This window comes from Salmo salar, chromosome 06 (genome assembly GCF_965601325.2).
Source record: "Salmo salar chromosome 06, fSalSal1, whole genome shotgun sequence".
Lineage (NCBI taxonomy): Eukaryota > Metazoa > Chordata > Actinopteri > Salmoniformes > Salmonidae > Salmo > Salmo salar.
In genome coordinates this window covers 65,142,244-65,158,320 of record NC_138296.1, presented here as the reverse complement: position 1 = coordinate 65,158,320, position 16,077 = coordinate 65,142,244, and the positions used below count along the sequence as shown (strand labels likewise).

Below are 16,077 nucleotides of genomic sequence, written 5' to 3'. Positions count from 1 at the left end.
CGGTTGGAAAAAAGCAATGGAATGGTTTCAAAATACCATAGAGCAGGATAGAAGGGCAGAATCCTTAGGCATTAGACAGCAGTATGTTAAGAGAGATTTAGGCCTACATTCTGTTAGGGTCTCTGGCACAGCAAAGCATGTACAGCATATCTTACCCTACAAATGTAGGATCTTTCAAAGTGGAAATTTCAAACTTCAGAAGCCTTTTTAAACCACAAATACACTACAAGTTTTAAAATGTCCTGCATTGCAGGAAAGTTCTCCTGCAACTGGGCGATCGAATTAAGCTCCTACATCTGTACAGCAGATTACAAATGGTGTAGGTCTTGTAGGTCTGACTCCATGCAGTGACCCTGCATTTCAGCTGCAGGTTACGGAGTTGACTAATCGCGCGGCACGTCTAAGCTCTTGCTGAAAGAAACAAGGCCTTCACTTCTAAAGCGTCATTAGTGGCCCGGATTAGTGAATTTTGTTATCTCAGGTCATGCGGACGCCTGCTAAACTCTAAAGCCAAGCCCCTCGTCCTCGCAATAACCTGTGGCTTTGTGTCAGTCCTTTAATTAAGGAAACAGGATGTAGAGTAGCAGGCAGAAGAGTTAGCGTTTATATTGATTGACAATAGCACTATAGCCAGGAAGCGTTTCTCGACAAAGAGGTGTTTTCCTTTCCCTAACAGCTGTGGCGTACAGAGCATGAAGGAGACAGCTTCTATAATACATTGATGAATAAGTAAACGGCAAAATTAATAGATGCATGAATACAAACCTTTTTTCTTAACCGGATGTAGCTCACCTAAATGGCAGATGGGCGAAAAAGATGTCAGCTTAACAAAGGAACCAACCAAATAGATCTAGTGAAACATTGATGAAGGCAGAATCAATTATGAATGTGGATCAGAGTGGAAGAAAGGTTTTTCTTCCGCTGCAGGCAGCTTATTCTCAACTCTTAAAAATCACTAAGGAGCTAAAGACTACAAGTCCGCTCAATGAAAGGCGGCACTGTGGGCTACACAACAACAGCAACAACAGCTAGTAGGCTACATTTGTTTACTATGCATCTCAGAGCAAAGGTGGATTTAGTGAAACGATTGGACTAGTCAGCCATTCTTCAAAGGAGATTTTAAAATACACCAACCTCGTTTGTGCTAAACCGGCACTAGCTGTGAATAGCAGATATTCACGTTACGATAAAAAAAAAAAAAAATTCTCTCAGAAGTTAAGTGAGAGGAAAATGTTCATTCTCCAGGGTGTGTTTGATGTTTTGGGGATGTGTTTGAGATATAGCTCCTTTCAAAGCACATTAGCCTGAGGGATAACGTTTCCAGGTTGTGTAAATAAATTAAAGCAACAAATAATATTTGAAAGCTTATCCTGAGGCCAGGGAAGAAATGTATTTAATAATTTGTTATTTAGTGCCATGATTCTCTATTAGGAAGTTGGCATTGCTTTGGTGTCATAACCTGGAAACTATACTGTGCCCTGAGAGTGGTTAGAGTGGCTAGGCTACAGTGAGACAGCGTGCCTGTTTTAGAGTAGCTACTCTAAAGTGAGACCGAAATAGTCTCTGCTCTTTGAGTCGTAACTCACAGACAGCTGTCAAACCGCCAGGCAGGTCAGCATCTTTCTGCATTAGTCCACTGAGCTATGCATAGCCATTGTGGGACGACCATTCCCTCTTGCTTTCTCTCTTTCTCTATTATCTCCCTTTGTCTTGCACCTCCACCCCTCCACAGACTCACTCTCTCCATCATTTAACAGGGAGCAGAGGTCACAGTTATGTGTGTGTGTGTGTGCGTTTTTGCGTGCGTGCGTGCGTGTGTGTGAGTGAGTGCAATATGACTGAGGCAAGGAGGGATGCAGAGTCTGTCTGACAGACACCTTTGGATGATAAGCTACTGTCATACTGAATGTATACAATACAGTATGTTCATTTGTATTGTTAATGAACTCAAATGTGCATTATATGCCTGTTTCCTAATACATGTTTTTACCCATTACCTACTGTACCTTTTACATTTTAATGCACTCTATTGGCCTAGGCAGAAGGTCACTGCTCTAAGGCCAGAGGTACTGTTGATCCCCAGATGGCATAATACTATCATCTGAAATACCATCCTTATGGAAGTGACCTAATAACAGTGTGTGTGCATCCTGGTAATGAATGGCATATGGTATGATTTATAAAAACAACAATAATGCAGCAGCTGCCTGTATAAAGTTAGTCCATCTGTGTAGGTTTTAATTGATTCACTCCAGCTCTAATTTCATGTGTGTGTTCATATTAAAACTACATTGGTTTCTTCATTGGGACTGAAATCAGTGCCTAAATTCTGCGTTCCCTTTACTGCACAACAAATGTAAGTTACATTTATTTGCCTACATTAATATTCTGTACTGTGATTCAGTTATGGCTGCTGTGGGTCTACCGTATGTGTGGTGCTGCTGCTAAATTGACTTAATACATTTGCTTTGCCAAATCACACTGATGTGCGTTTATTCCTCTGCCACAAATCATTACTGTTTAGCAGGAAGTTTGTCCCTGAACTGTAGTACAGTAGTTGTCCTCCGCACTGTGGTATGCTTAGAGCTCCTCTTATAAAAGTAAATCGCTAGGTTGTCATTGTAATTGAATACCTGATGTCAAGTTGCCTTCCTGTTTCAATAAGGCTGGTAAAAATGCATTTAATACCCAGCTGAATCTTAGGCTTAACTAAGGAATTGAGATTAGCACCTTGGCTATATCAGATATCCTTTAGCTAACATAGTGTAAACTGTATGAGCTGATGTTGTTGTGGAAGACACAACCTGGACTGCTGAGTATAATGTTGATAATGATGGTTTGGAGCAAGCTTGGAGATGAGATGTGCACATTAAAGTGAGCGTGGCGAGCACAGTGGGTGGTGAAAAGACACAAGCACGGGATTGATGAGAGAGAGAGGTGATTTCTGCTTTCTTTGGATGACTTTATTTTCTTATTTTTTTTTAGAACAGTCACACACAAATGTGGTACAGGAGTTAAAGGTATCCCGCTGCAGGTCGAGAGCCTTGTTCTTCCGCTTCAAAATCCTTCTGCGTGAAAGGCTGGAAAACAGTGTCCCGTTCTTTAGTTTGGAGTTCGGATTTGGGAATGAGTGTCACCTCCTACGTTTCTGTCATTAGCTTGTACAGATGGACGTGGTGCTGTATTTAATGTTACAATACATCATCTACTATGAGATATGATAAACAGTTTCGGGTTGATATGTGCGGTATACACAGTCGTGTGTTGAGTGTTTATTAAACCACAAGCTAGCCTTGGAAAGAAGCTTGGCTATGGTTCACAGGTTCTCAATCTGCCAGACTTATCCTGCATCACACCCTAAGCCATATAGACTTAAGGGCTAAATTGTTACAGCGGAGCCATTAACTGAATATGTGAACCTATAGAGGTGAAATGGTGGAAGTTAAATGGTATAAATCAAACAGCTTGACGCCGAATGTGGCATGACCTGCCAGGTGACTCGTCAAGTCACAGTGGGTCAGCCCTTTCTTTCTTTTTGAAATACCATGTGGTTTGTTTATTATGTTACTGTTGCTGCTGTTGTTTGATCTATTATTAGGGTAGCTCAAGAGACAACTTGTGAAATATACCTTCAATTTCCTCCTCCTCGGGTGCTACCAGGCTGGAGACAAAGGCCAGAAGCAGTTTGCCCCAGTCAGTGGACTCCTCCACCGCCACGTTCACCACTTTCATGGGGTCCGAGCTGATATGCTGAATGCTTCCTGAGAGTGTGGTGAACAGGCTGTGTGAGCCGAGGTTTAATAGCATAATATATCCAGCATGCATTTACACACACTCTTTCTCTACACACACACTTAAACTTGGACCAAAAGACTTAAGGAATACCTAATTAATTACCGCCGCATTATATTACACACGATAAAAACATTAATTTGACAATATGCTGTCCTTAATCTTTCAAATGCAATCACACTGTACACCGTTGAAATGTTCTGCACTTAGAGAACAATATGAGAACAGGCAAATCACAGCAACGGAATTTATACCCAGAAACAAATTCAGCAATAGAGACTATAGATATGAAGATGAATGTGTACATGACTATTAACTACAGCTTGGAACTAATCAACTATAACCAATGTGATGTAGTATAACATATCCTCTGTCCATCCATGGTCCAATGGGTAACTTCACATGTCTGCTGGAGTATACGGTGTAGACCACCACCTGTTGCGCCACTCTTTACAGCTTTCTGCTGTGCAGTGCAGGCAAACCACGTGAGACAGACGTTTCCATTTCGTCAGAGGCAGAGACATACAGAAGGCAAAAGGCATCCATGGCAGGTAAACATGCAACACACTACAGGGCATGTCAGACACCGCTGCCAGCGTAGTGCACCCCAGCACTGTGTTAGTGACAACTCTCAGCAGAATATGACTGACTGGTCTTTAGAGATTGCCCTTTAGACTCTTTAGTGCTCTTTAGCGATCAATTATCAAAGTAGCATTACTGATAGTCAGAAGAGAGTGATTCTTAGTTACTTAATCCATAGTAGTGTTGAATCAGACCGAGTGGGTTAAGGAAACACGGTTGATATAGCCAAATTCAACAAAGGAACATTTTGGTTCCTGGAAATGAAAATATTCACGTGGGAATTAATTGTCTATGCAATTCTGAACAAATAGATGTTTCCGCTACAAAATCTCAAGGCTTATTTCAAATGTATCCAAAGGTATTTATCATAACATGAGTTAATGGACTGATTACTTGCTATATTAGTCGCTTATAATCAATTGTATTATCTTTAATTTTATTCAATTCATTCGTTTTATCTTCTCCTTTAAAGTTAGTTGCTACAGTATGTCAATCCAAACTCACTAAGGGCCTCAGAGGCCTCTAATCAGCACAACAAAGTTAAAAGCATAGTATAATGGCTTGCCTCGAGACCTTCCTGCATCCTTAATTACTTTCCTGACAGCGGGAGGTGGGGAGACCCCTGTTAGGAGGAGAGGTACATAAGCAGTGGCACAGGGACAGGGACAGTGAACAGTCTCCATCACATGCACATGATCAATGCGGGGAGAACAGACTCCAGAGTGATGCATTCTGGGAGGAAGAACCGGACAGTCTTACCACAAGAAACAATGGCACAGAGACACAATTACTCACGATTCACAAACACCGTATGGCGACAGAAGAATTCAACGTCATCACATAGACGTTCATCACAATGGAAACAAAGATCGGCATGGCCGTTGTGTAGAGAACACATCAACATACGAACAGTAAACCCCCATAGTGCAATAGGAGTGAGAAACAGGACAGAACAGCAACATGCTGTGCTGTAACTATAGCAAACACAGTATGTCTTTCACTCTTTATTGAATCTGCTATAACAACAAGTTCTTCCTCTGTGCTTGGCATGTTTTTATTTGAAATGTATTCTCATTGACTTGATTAATTTGTTCCAATAAATAATGTGCAATAACATAATGCTGTGATTTGAAGCAGTACATCAAAATTCATGGCATTGAGTAACAATGTGAAATTGACTCCAACTAAGAATACTAATGAAATACTGATTAATTCAGTGGCATTTGTTTGATTGGCACTTCAACCTACGTCATAAAGCAGAAAAAATATATCCCTCAATGCTTGTGCATTTGAACCCTTCACATTGTCCTCTATCTACACTGATTCCTGGCATGGAGACTGCAACTAAATCCACAGAAATAAATTACATATTAACCTGAAAGAAGTGGTAAAGAAGGCAAGGGACTTGGGAGTGGAAAGGGAATCAACCCTCCAAACTAAGTCCCTCATTATGGAAAGGCTCTGTGGATTGTTCCAAAACACTTTGGAGGGTTTAGTTTAGAGAAGCCAGTGAAGTGTGGGTGGCAGTATAACTAGCACCATGTCACCTGGCAACACATTCATTCCTGTATTCAGGAGGTCTCTGACACTACGTCCGTCAGGCTCCAGTTTGCAGGTGTCCCTCTTTAGCAGGAAGTTGAAGGAGCTAATGAAGCACTGTTTTCCCTCTCTCTCGCTCCCTCTCCTCCCTCTCTCTCTCTCTCATTCTCCTCCCTTTCGCTCTCCCTATCCTCCCCTGCCTCTCTCTCCCCCTCTCCCTCCACCCCCCTCTCTCTAACGGGAAGCAATGGAGGCATGGCAATAGAATTGATTCAACTCCAATTGGACGCATCCCAGGCTATGCAGTGCACATCAAGGGGAATTCCATTTCCTCACAGCCAGCACTCTGCCCATTGTTCCAAAATGTTGGTTTAGTATTTAATTTTCACAGTGTCGCCCTTTATTGAAATGTCATGGTGGGAAAAATTGCATCTTATTAAAAGTGCAATTTTAATACCCATTTGCTGTCCAACTAAATGGTTGTGTAATGGGCAGGTTCGTAATTTCACATTTTCCAATTTCTCAGGGCAGACAGCCTTTTGCTTCACACATCTATTAGTTTGTGACCTTGTTGAAGTCATTTAGCATTTTCCCTGTTACTGTACCTCTTTATGTGTTCAAAAAGTAAAGTATTTAATGAGGGTGGGGATGAAAAGGGGATGGAATAAGACATCTGCTGTCACTAACCACTGTCTACAAAAATACAAAACATTTAATAATACAAATTCCAAAACTCCATGTTGTATATGCACTTGGGTCCAGTACTATAAATATTTGAAATGATGAGTGACAGGTACTCTAGCTATTCCTGTAAATTCCACTGTCTCTGGCAGTCTCCTTTCTGACAGTGAGGGGTTCAAATGAACAGAGAGGACCAGTCTAAGAAAGGGCGTACAGCTACACAGCCATCCCTCATAGAGAGAGACAGAGTGATACCGCTCAGTATCCTACAGGGGACCTGGCGCTATATATAGCTACCCGATTCTTAAAAGCAAGAACATGAGACTTTCTTTCGGTATTACTGTGTGGTCTTAGAAACCAATTTACCAACCCTTTCGATTGGAACAGATTGATACCTGATAGATAATTTACTTATTTTTAAGATACATGTTGGTTACATACATTTACTGTGGTGCAGATTACACATTGTCCTCAAAGATTGTGGCTTCAAAGGCCATTTCCTTATATATGTCACGTCCTGACCATAGTAAGATGTTATTTTCTATGGTAGAGTAGGTCAGGGCGTGACAGGGGGTGTTTTGTGTTTTTCTATTTTTCCTATTTCTATGTTCTTAGGTTCTAGTTTTTGTATTTCTATGTTGGTTTGTTTGGGATTATCTCCAATTAGAGGCAGCTGGTCCTCGTTGTCTCTAATTGGAGATCATACTTAAGTAGGGGTGTTTCTACCTGGGTTTGGTGGGTGATTATTTTTGAGTAGTGTTTGTTTCTCCTCTGCGTCACGGTTTGTTGTTTTGTTTATTCAGTTTATTGATGTATTGCATAGTTTCACAGATTAAATAAAATGTGGAACGACACACACGCTGCACTTTGGTCTTCTCCTTTTGACAACCGTGACAATATAAGATTTATATCATATGGGTATTTACATTATACTGTACGTGTTTGTTCTTTTTTGGAAATCTAGTAATTTATTAATATGTACTTAGCTCCTGTTTTTCCTTTCAAGGGTTTATCCATGGTGCCATGGTTTTGTGTGGTGATTATCACCCTCCCATTCCACATGTGTTGTCCTGGTGCCATACAGTATCCCCTGGTATATTCTTAGCTAACCATAACCCCCCTTTTCCTAATCTAATTTAGGGATCCGTGACCCCAGTCCTTTTGCTATCAATTAATAAGTCTACTGTTTAATACATTGGTCAAGGGTATAGTTTAGCTACAGTCTGACTTCTACACCTAATAAAGACTCTTGTATTGTTATGACTCGGCTGAGAGGCTTTGATCGAAATGGCCACAGCGTCAAATTCCTTCCCATGATTCCATGTGGAATGGTTCAGGAGGTCAGGAGGTCATTCCTCCGTAGATGACCTTCGGTATTGGCCACATTCAATGCTCAGTAGTATGCATTGTAGAGGAAATCTATATCTCTCCTTGCAGGCTTATCTGCAACATAGAATATTCAATTATAAATATTAAAGCACATCAGATTTGTGTATCCTTCTCAAAAGCAGAACTCAATCAAAGAGAAAGGCATTCTCCATGGCCAGTAAGAGTTATTACTCAATACCACACAGTTAATAACACCAACACAAGCTGATATGCTCTCAATGTGTCATTATTGATGTTAGCATCAAGGCATTGTGTATAAATTGAGACGGGAAAGGCAACGAAAGTTAACATAGGCCGGATGCATGGGAGCGATTGGCACACAATTAATTGGGATCATGTTGCCAGGAAATATGGCTAAATAACACTGTCAAATAAATCAGACTAAAAAGCTAATGTCTGACCACTTGACAGTAAGATAATAGTGATTTCAGGCAGTACTTGACTTGGGCAGAAGCTCACCTGAACTGAGTACTGTTCTTCTGCTTGAGTTCTTGCACCTCTTATCGAATATTATCTCAAAAATATTGAGGAATTCCTGCAACTAAATATAAATGGTACCAGCACCCAAAATGAGTACCGGCACCTAGTTCAGTCCAAGTCAAGCACTGATTTCAGGTGAATGTAATGGTTATTTTTCCTATAATCGTGGTGGCCTATTTTGCTCAATTATGTAAGGACACAAAAAAACATGCAACACTGAAATTGATGCGCCATTCTTTACAGCTTTCTATTGAATAGCACTTCCAATTTTGGACTTGGGCATTCCAAAACAGCTTAACTTGGCACAAAACATTCTAGTACGTACTGTGATACAGCCTCAATACATTCTAAAGCTTTCTGGTTATGTAATAATTGGTCAAATTAAATTGGCTGCCGCAGGAAATGCTACAGCCAACTTAAAATAGTACAGTTAGCTACAGCACATTCATCACAAATGAGCACTTCATACACTAAACACATTTCACTGGACATCAAGTAATGACTGAAAACACACATGGACACACACACACACACACACACACACACACACACACACACACACACACACACACACACACACACACACACACACACACACACACATATTAATACATTTCTTGTAATGAATGTTACTTTAATGTTACACACTACGGCATTACACACTACGGCGTTATTATAGTATGTTTTGTTAAACTACAAACAAACAAAAAGGTAAATAGTAGCTAGTTAAATGACACATCAAGTGACTACTAAATAGGCTGTATACCTTTCCAATCACAAAGCAGCAATAAGTCAGTTCAGTGAATTATTTATCATAGAAGCTATAGCCCTAAACTGTTCACATAGGGGGATTATGGTTGACTTTATGAACGCATGTACAATTATGGTTGGCATCAGAATGGACACACTGTATCTCTGTATTACCTTGAGTTTTATTAGGCAAAATAGTCCACTTCAACTGCGATAATCTACTAGTGTGAAAAAGGTGTACAGACTCACTTAGTACCAGACGTAACCTGTGCAGCCTTGAATGAAGCAGAATCAACACTTGATGGACCATGTGTACATGAATCCATTATTGCGTAGCATCAAGCCACCACAACACTGACTGGAGTGTGTGACAATTGCTCCCTGTCAGCAATTAAAGCATGCAGGTTGTTAGTAGCAGAGCGGAAGCGAACACACAGATGGGTATGAGCACTACACTGCAGGCAGAGAGTCTTTACCAGGTGGCAAACAGGGGTCGTCACAGTATAATGTATGATCTTTTTATTGGATGGGAACAGGATGGCACATGGGGATGGACAGGGTGAAAAGAGGAGGAAACTAGATTAGAAATGAGAGAGTGAACGCCGCTACGGAACTCTAGTGAATAACTACAGGGAGTGAGGTGCATGTGATTTCCGTGACTTTGGGTTGGTAGACTAGACTCCACGCCCCCAAAGTACGTCAGCCTTCAACGACTATCGTGACTTGTGAGTTAATCGGATCTACAGTACGTGACAATGGTGGCCACTTTTGAAGTTTGCTTCAAAAATGTATGTGCAAGGTCTTAAATGGAAGACCTTTTACATGAAATGAAATGCGAATGGCATATGACATGAAAATGGAGAAAGAATCCATGTACACCAATGACAATTTCTCTCACATACTGATCCACATCGGCAAACAGCAAACTCTCAAACACAGTGAAAATTGTCATTGTACAACTTTATTTTTAAACCACAAAATCACACTGAAAACAACTTTAAAGAACACAATACATTACACATTCCCTCTACAGAAAGTTTCACCATTACGTCTGCAACAGTAATGAACTATATCAATCATAATTCTGTGATACAATAACATCCCTACTGACTGAAGCAATGTATCTCAAAACTAATCTACCAGTAAATCTATTTGGCTATTTGACTCAAAGCTGTTTGACTGGGAGAGAGGCATGGCTAATTCTGCCAAACCCTCTCAGCAACTGCTGCAGATAGGGCCCAGGCCCAGTAAACTGCAATGCTATGCCCTATCTATCTTTGTCACTGTCAGTACTATTAGTAACCAGACAATGAGCTCCTGGCTACCCTGAGAGCCCACACGCCGTTGGATAAAGTAGTGCCAGCCTGGAAACAACAAGCTACTGGGCCTTATCGCTTTCACTGAGCTCGCTGCATTCTCTTATCGCCTGTTTTAGCCATTATCTATGAACTTGTTTCACCCAAGCTAAAGGTTAAGGCTAAATTATTAATCAAACCTTAGAAGATGTGCTATTTACACTACATGACAAAAGTATGTGGACACCTGCGCATCGAACATCTCATTTTAGAATCCTGGGTATTATTAGGGAGTTGCCTCCCCCCCCCCCCCCCCCCTTGCTGTTATAACAGCCTCCACTCTTCTTGGAACATTGCTGCAGGGACTTGCTTCCATTCAGCCATAAGCATTATTGAGGTTGGGAACTGATGTTGGGTGATTAGGCCTGGCTCGCAGTCGGCGTTCTAATTCATTCCAAAGGTGTTCAATGGGGTTGAGGTCAGGGCTCTGTGCAGGCCAGTCAAGTTTTCCCACACCAATCTCAACAAACCATTTCTGTATGGACCTCAGTTTGTGTACTCGGGCATTGTCATGCTGAAACAGGAAAGGGCCTTCCTCAAACTGTTGCCACAAAGTTGGAAGCACAGAATCGTCTGGAATGTCATTGTGTGCTGTAGCGATTTCCCTTCACTCGCTCTAGCACGAACCATGAAAAATAGCCCCAGACCATAATTCCTACTCAGCCAAAATTTACAGTTGACACTATGCATTTGGGCAGGTAGAGTTCTCCTGGCATCCGCCAAACCCAGATTCGTCTGTCAGATGGTGAAGCGTGATTCATCACTCCAGAGAACCTGTTTCCACTGCTCCAGAGTCCAATGGCGGTGGGCTTTACATCACTCCAGCTGACGCTTGGCATTGCGCATGGTGATCTTAGGCTTGTGTGCGGCTGCTCGGCCATGGAAACCCATTTCATGAAGCTCCCAACAAACTGTTTGTTTGCTGACGTTGCTTGCAGAGGCAGTTTGGAACTCGGTAGTGAGTGTTGCAACCGAGGACAGACAATTTTTATCACTCTGTGGTCCTGTTCTGTGAGCTTGTGTGGCCTACCATTTCGCGGCTGAGCCATAGTTGCTCCTATACCTTTCCACTTCACAATAACAGCACTTACAGTTGACCGGGTCAGCTCTAGCAGGGCAGAAATTTGACGAACTGACTTGTTGGAAAGGTGGCATCCTATGATGGTGCCACGTTGAAAGACACTGTGCTCTTCAGTAAAGGCCGTTGTACTGCCAATGCTTCTCTATGGAGATTGCATGGCTGTGTGCTCGATTTTATACACCTGTCAGCAACGGGTGTGGCTGAAATAGCCGAATCCACAAATTTAAGGGGTATCCACATACTTTTGTATAAATAGTATAAAATTGGATCAAATCTATATCCACATCATTAAAAATCAGAGTATAAACGACCAAGATTACTCAACGCATGATGCATCACATAAACTACTGCCCTTTTTCATCCTAATGAGCCCAAACAAGGAAAAAGGAAGCCTAGCTCTAACCTACCGAGGCCTATGAAGTATCAGGTAGAAAGCAAAAACGAAACCCTAACACGGATAAGTAACATCCCAGTGCATGGTGGTAGGAACAGTATAGGAGGAAAGGTTCAGGACTTACCTGTGAGGCCCTTGTAGTCCATCAGGTCAAACATGATGATGGCCACACAAGACCAGGTGACGACCAGGGCTACGACCAGGATCCAGGCCATAGGGGAACTGAAGGTGGTGTACAGGTCATCAGTCGCGGTCCTCTTGGTCACCCTGGCTTGGGGGTGTCCTGCCTCTCCATTTTTGCTCTCAATGACCATGGTTGCGGTGAAGGATTGCGCTGGAAGAAAGGACAAAAGATAGGTTGTTGGCCTGATGCTGAACCAACCATAAAGGCCCAGTGAAGGGTTAGTTCATGAATAGACTGCACTGAGACAAGTTTTGACAGGGGAATAGCTATATACTGAAGGTACTACACTGTATGGTACACAGTGTCAAAGGAATCCATATAATTTTTTGTGTGGAATGTGTTGTCTCTGTGATCTTTTGACTTAGCCATCAAAGAGCTCTCTCTCTAAATGAATATAAATCTCTGTAGCGTGGCAATTTGATTTGATGTTAAATGGAGAGAGATGGGCTGGCCATGCTTCCTTACAAACACAGCATATGACCTTTATGTGCGGAATTCATTTTACAAGGCTGCTCATCGATTTACCAGAATGTGGCAGACTAGGTCAGAATAAGCCATTGATTCTTGTGAAGGTGCAATAGTTAGAATGCAGTGTTCAGTCTCTAAAACGTTATCTGCTGCTTTTATACTGTGAAATCAGGTCGGTGCAAATCAGACAGAAGCTGTTGCTGGTGGCATGGGTCTCTGGTGTGTTTTCTTATCGGCCCATGACAGAGATAGTATCTGACTGAAATGCTCCTCCAGCCCCCATGATTTTTGTGTGTTGCATGTTTATGAATGTATGTATGTCGTCAGTGTGAAAGAGAGAGAAAGAGAAAGATAGAAAGAGAATAAGTGCATGTGTGTATTCGCCCAGCATGGCTCAGGCCACCTGTTGGATCTCTTCACCATGCCCTGCACCCTGTTGTCAGCAATGGGGGATTATGGGTCCCCATGTCCCCTCAATCTGTTGACTCAAGAGGCTCTGCAGACAAACACCATATGCCCTGCTTCTTCTCACTTTGATTCAACAAAATACAATACATACTGTCATACTGCGACTAGTACAGTGTGTGTGTGCGTGTGCGTGTGTACGCGTGTGTGTGTGTGTGTGTGTGTGTGTGTGTGTGTGTGTGTGTGTGTGGCGTGTGCGTTTGTGTGTTTATGTATGTGCATTTGAGTGTGTTTGTCAGGGTTACAGTAATGGCATTTACAGAGTTGTATTATTCTGGAATCCAGGAGTAGTGAAGTGGGAATAGTGATGGAATGCATCACGCAGATATGCTGTGCTGTAAAAAGAAAATGTACGCTTCAACACATCTACTTTACCTCTCTCCTGATCTGTTGCTGCCTGAAGTTGACGTCAATGTCATGGGAACCCTAAGTAGTTCTCCATGACAACTAATCTCAGGACAGTAATTGAGAGCCAGTAATACAGTCTGATAGAGTCAGCCAACAAAACACTGATATGATCTTATCCTCTCCTGGGTGCCCTCAAAATATACTCTGATTCACTTCTGGGTCTATTTGAATTACTGTTGAATAGAGGTTTTACACCCAGGCTCATGTTGGTTTCAAATCAAGCCTTTCTTATTGGAACTGGCGTGTAAGACTGAGGGAAAACAAGGTACATCAGACAGAATAGTTAAGTTTGATTCCCAAAAGTAAGATAACTTGACGTTTTCTCAGTTGTAACAGCGATGATGGATGTGGATTATGCACGCGAAGTGCAAGATACTTAAAGCCGTGCTGACGTCACAAGTGTTTCAAGGCTGCATAGCAAATAGTCAATTATGCTGTCATGATATCCACTATTTTTCAGAAGCTTCTAAATTTTCTGCAGAACTATGTCACGTTTTTAAACATTTAAAATGACAAATGACCTATAATAAGGAAGTAAAATGTAAAGACATACTTAGACTTGTGTAGATACTGTACCTTCGACTCCCTCAGTCATGGCAGTTTGAAAATGTAATTTCAGCAACAAGAGTTGTGTTGAAGAAAATACATGCAGCTCCTCAGGGCTAATCCTGTTTGAGTCCTGATCGTCAAGGAGAGGATGGGACCATGCAAAGAGACCCTAAATATATTACACCTGGTGTCAGGACTTGATGTTTAATCCCCCCTAAAGAATCACAATTTAAAATATATCAAAGTGTCATAGTCTCAGGGTCTCTGAAGAGGTTCAGTTAATGTCCAGGAAGAGAGCAAAAAGTCGAGGGAAAAGGTTCCAGGGCCGGCCAGTGGAGAGTTCGGGATCCAGCCTAAAAGTTTCCCCTGACCATGATTGGTTTAGATCAGGAAGCATAGGACGGGACAGGGGCTTCAAGGTAACCTTAACCCAGGCTATTCTGCTCTGCCTGCCTGGGTTATTCTTAGAGCTAGCCGCACCAGCTGCATTCTGCTTTGCCTTTTTAGGCTGGGGGCGTGACCCCCTCCAACAGACCTGTGCTGTCATCGAGTAGGGTAGCAGAGGGGACATCAGCACTGCTCTCCTGCACTGCCGTATCCATCTGCTGGCCTGGGACTGGGACTGACAGAGACGTCACATCACTGACAGTGGAGGAAAATGGCCACAGGCAGGAGCTGTTCATCTGGCCTACAGACCTCTATTAGCCTGGCCTTGGTGCCAGACTGATAGCAGCCAAAGTGGGTGCAGCCAAAGTGCCATGTTTACCTTGTGTTTACTTTTGTGAACATGGAATACAAGATAAAGACCACCACTGCTTCCCAGCATTACCTGTCAAGAGCTGTGCCCATATTCTTATCTGAGTGCCAGCCAGTCTGGTCAGTCAGTGCCCACTCACTAGGTACCTAGTCAACATACTTAGGCATGGTTATTCCAATTATTCCTGGATTATCTTTACAGCCGTAAAGCCAAAGCATATCTGATGTGATTGCTGGAATATAACCACCTACATTGTATGAATCTCAGATTCATGAACCTCTCAAAACATGAATCAAAATCACCACAGAAATCCATGAAAATTGATGCTGCTGTTTGATTTTGTCCTTTAAATCCCCCACAAGGAAGAGTATTGCATGTTTAAAATGTAATGCAGTTGACCTCAGTGGAAGAAATTCAATGAATTTTCACCACCCTCCTTTCTTGGAAACCGCACACCTCTGCTGAGAAGCCTTTCTGACAAGCTAAAGTAGTTGGACTGCTGACTAATCCCTGAACCTACATAAAGGGCTGAAAAGACACATTTCATCTGAGGATATTAGTAGCCTACAGTACTGAGTTTGGGTAATCCAAAAGTTACGTTGCTGCAAACAAATTGACAGGTTACTATACTAAACAAAAATATAAATGCATCATGCAACAATTTTAAAGATTTTACTGAGTTACAGTTCATATAAGGAAATCAGTCAATTGAAATAAATTCATTAGGCTCTAATCTATGGATTTCATATGACTGTGAATACAGATATGCATATGTTGGTCACAGATACACTATATATACAAAGATTAGATTTGATCCCATTTTATACTATTTATTCAAAAGTATGTGGACACGCCTTCAAATTCATGGATTCGGCTATTGCAGGTGTATAAAATCGAGCACATCGCCATGCAATCTCCATAGAAACGTTAGCAGTAGAATGGCCTCAGTGAAGAGCTCAGTGACTTTCAACGTGGCACCGTCGTAGGACGTCACCTTTCCAACAAGTCAGTTTGTCAAATTTCTGGCTATGGATCTAATAATTCATTCAGCAGAAATGACTGTGCATCACACAACACTCTGCAAATATGACCAGTAGGCCTTTGTTTGAAGAGCAAGCTGATTTGATGTTTGAGTTTGAGTTTGCCAGAATATAAACACTTTCAACAATCAGAATGAGAGAGTTATAAAATGTAGGTTGATGC

The 16,077-nt window shown here is 41.8% G+C and overlaps 1 protein-coding gene across 10 annotated transcripts in view; it reads right to left on the bottom strand.

Moving 5' to 3' along the window:
- Nucleotides 1-14,592, bottom strand: part of trdn (triadin) — a 53,846-nt gene extending 39,254 nt beyond the window's left edge. For 6 of the 10 annotated variants that reach the window (XM_045719519.2, XM_082976841.1, XM_082976844.1 and 3 more), the window contains exons 1-6: nucleotides 14,145-14,590; nucleotides 12,168-12,377; nucleotides 9,690-9,728; nucleotides 4,940-4,996; nucleotides 3,630-3,761; nucleotides 766-792 (exon numbers count right to left, since the gene is read on the bottom strand). In XM_045719519.2, coding sequence (XP_045575475.1) covers nucleotides 766-792; nucleotides 3,630-3,761; nucleotides 4,940-4,996; nucleotides 9,690-9,728; nucleotides 12,168-12,377; nucleotides 14,145-14,163 — 484 coding nt within the window. In that variant the 5' untranslated portion in view covers nucleotides 14,164-14,590. Of the gene's footprint in view, nucleotides 1-765; nucleotides 793-3,629; nucleotides 3,762-4,939; nucleotides 4,997-9,689; nucleotides 9,729-12,167; nucleotides 12,378-14,121 lie in introns of all 10 variants that reach the window. The other 4 variants (XM_082976842.1, XM_082976843.1, XM_082976845.1 and 1 more) reach the window with 4 other exon arrangements.
- Nucleotides 14,593-16,077: the final 1,485 nt, after the last annotated feature.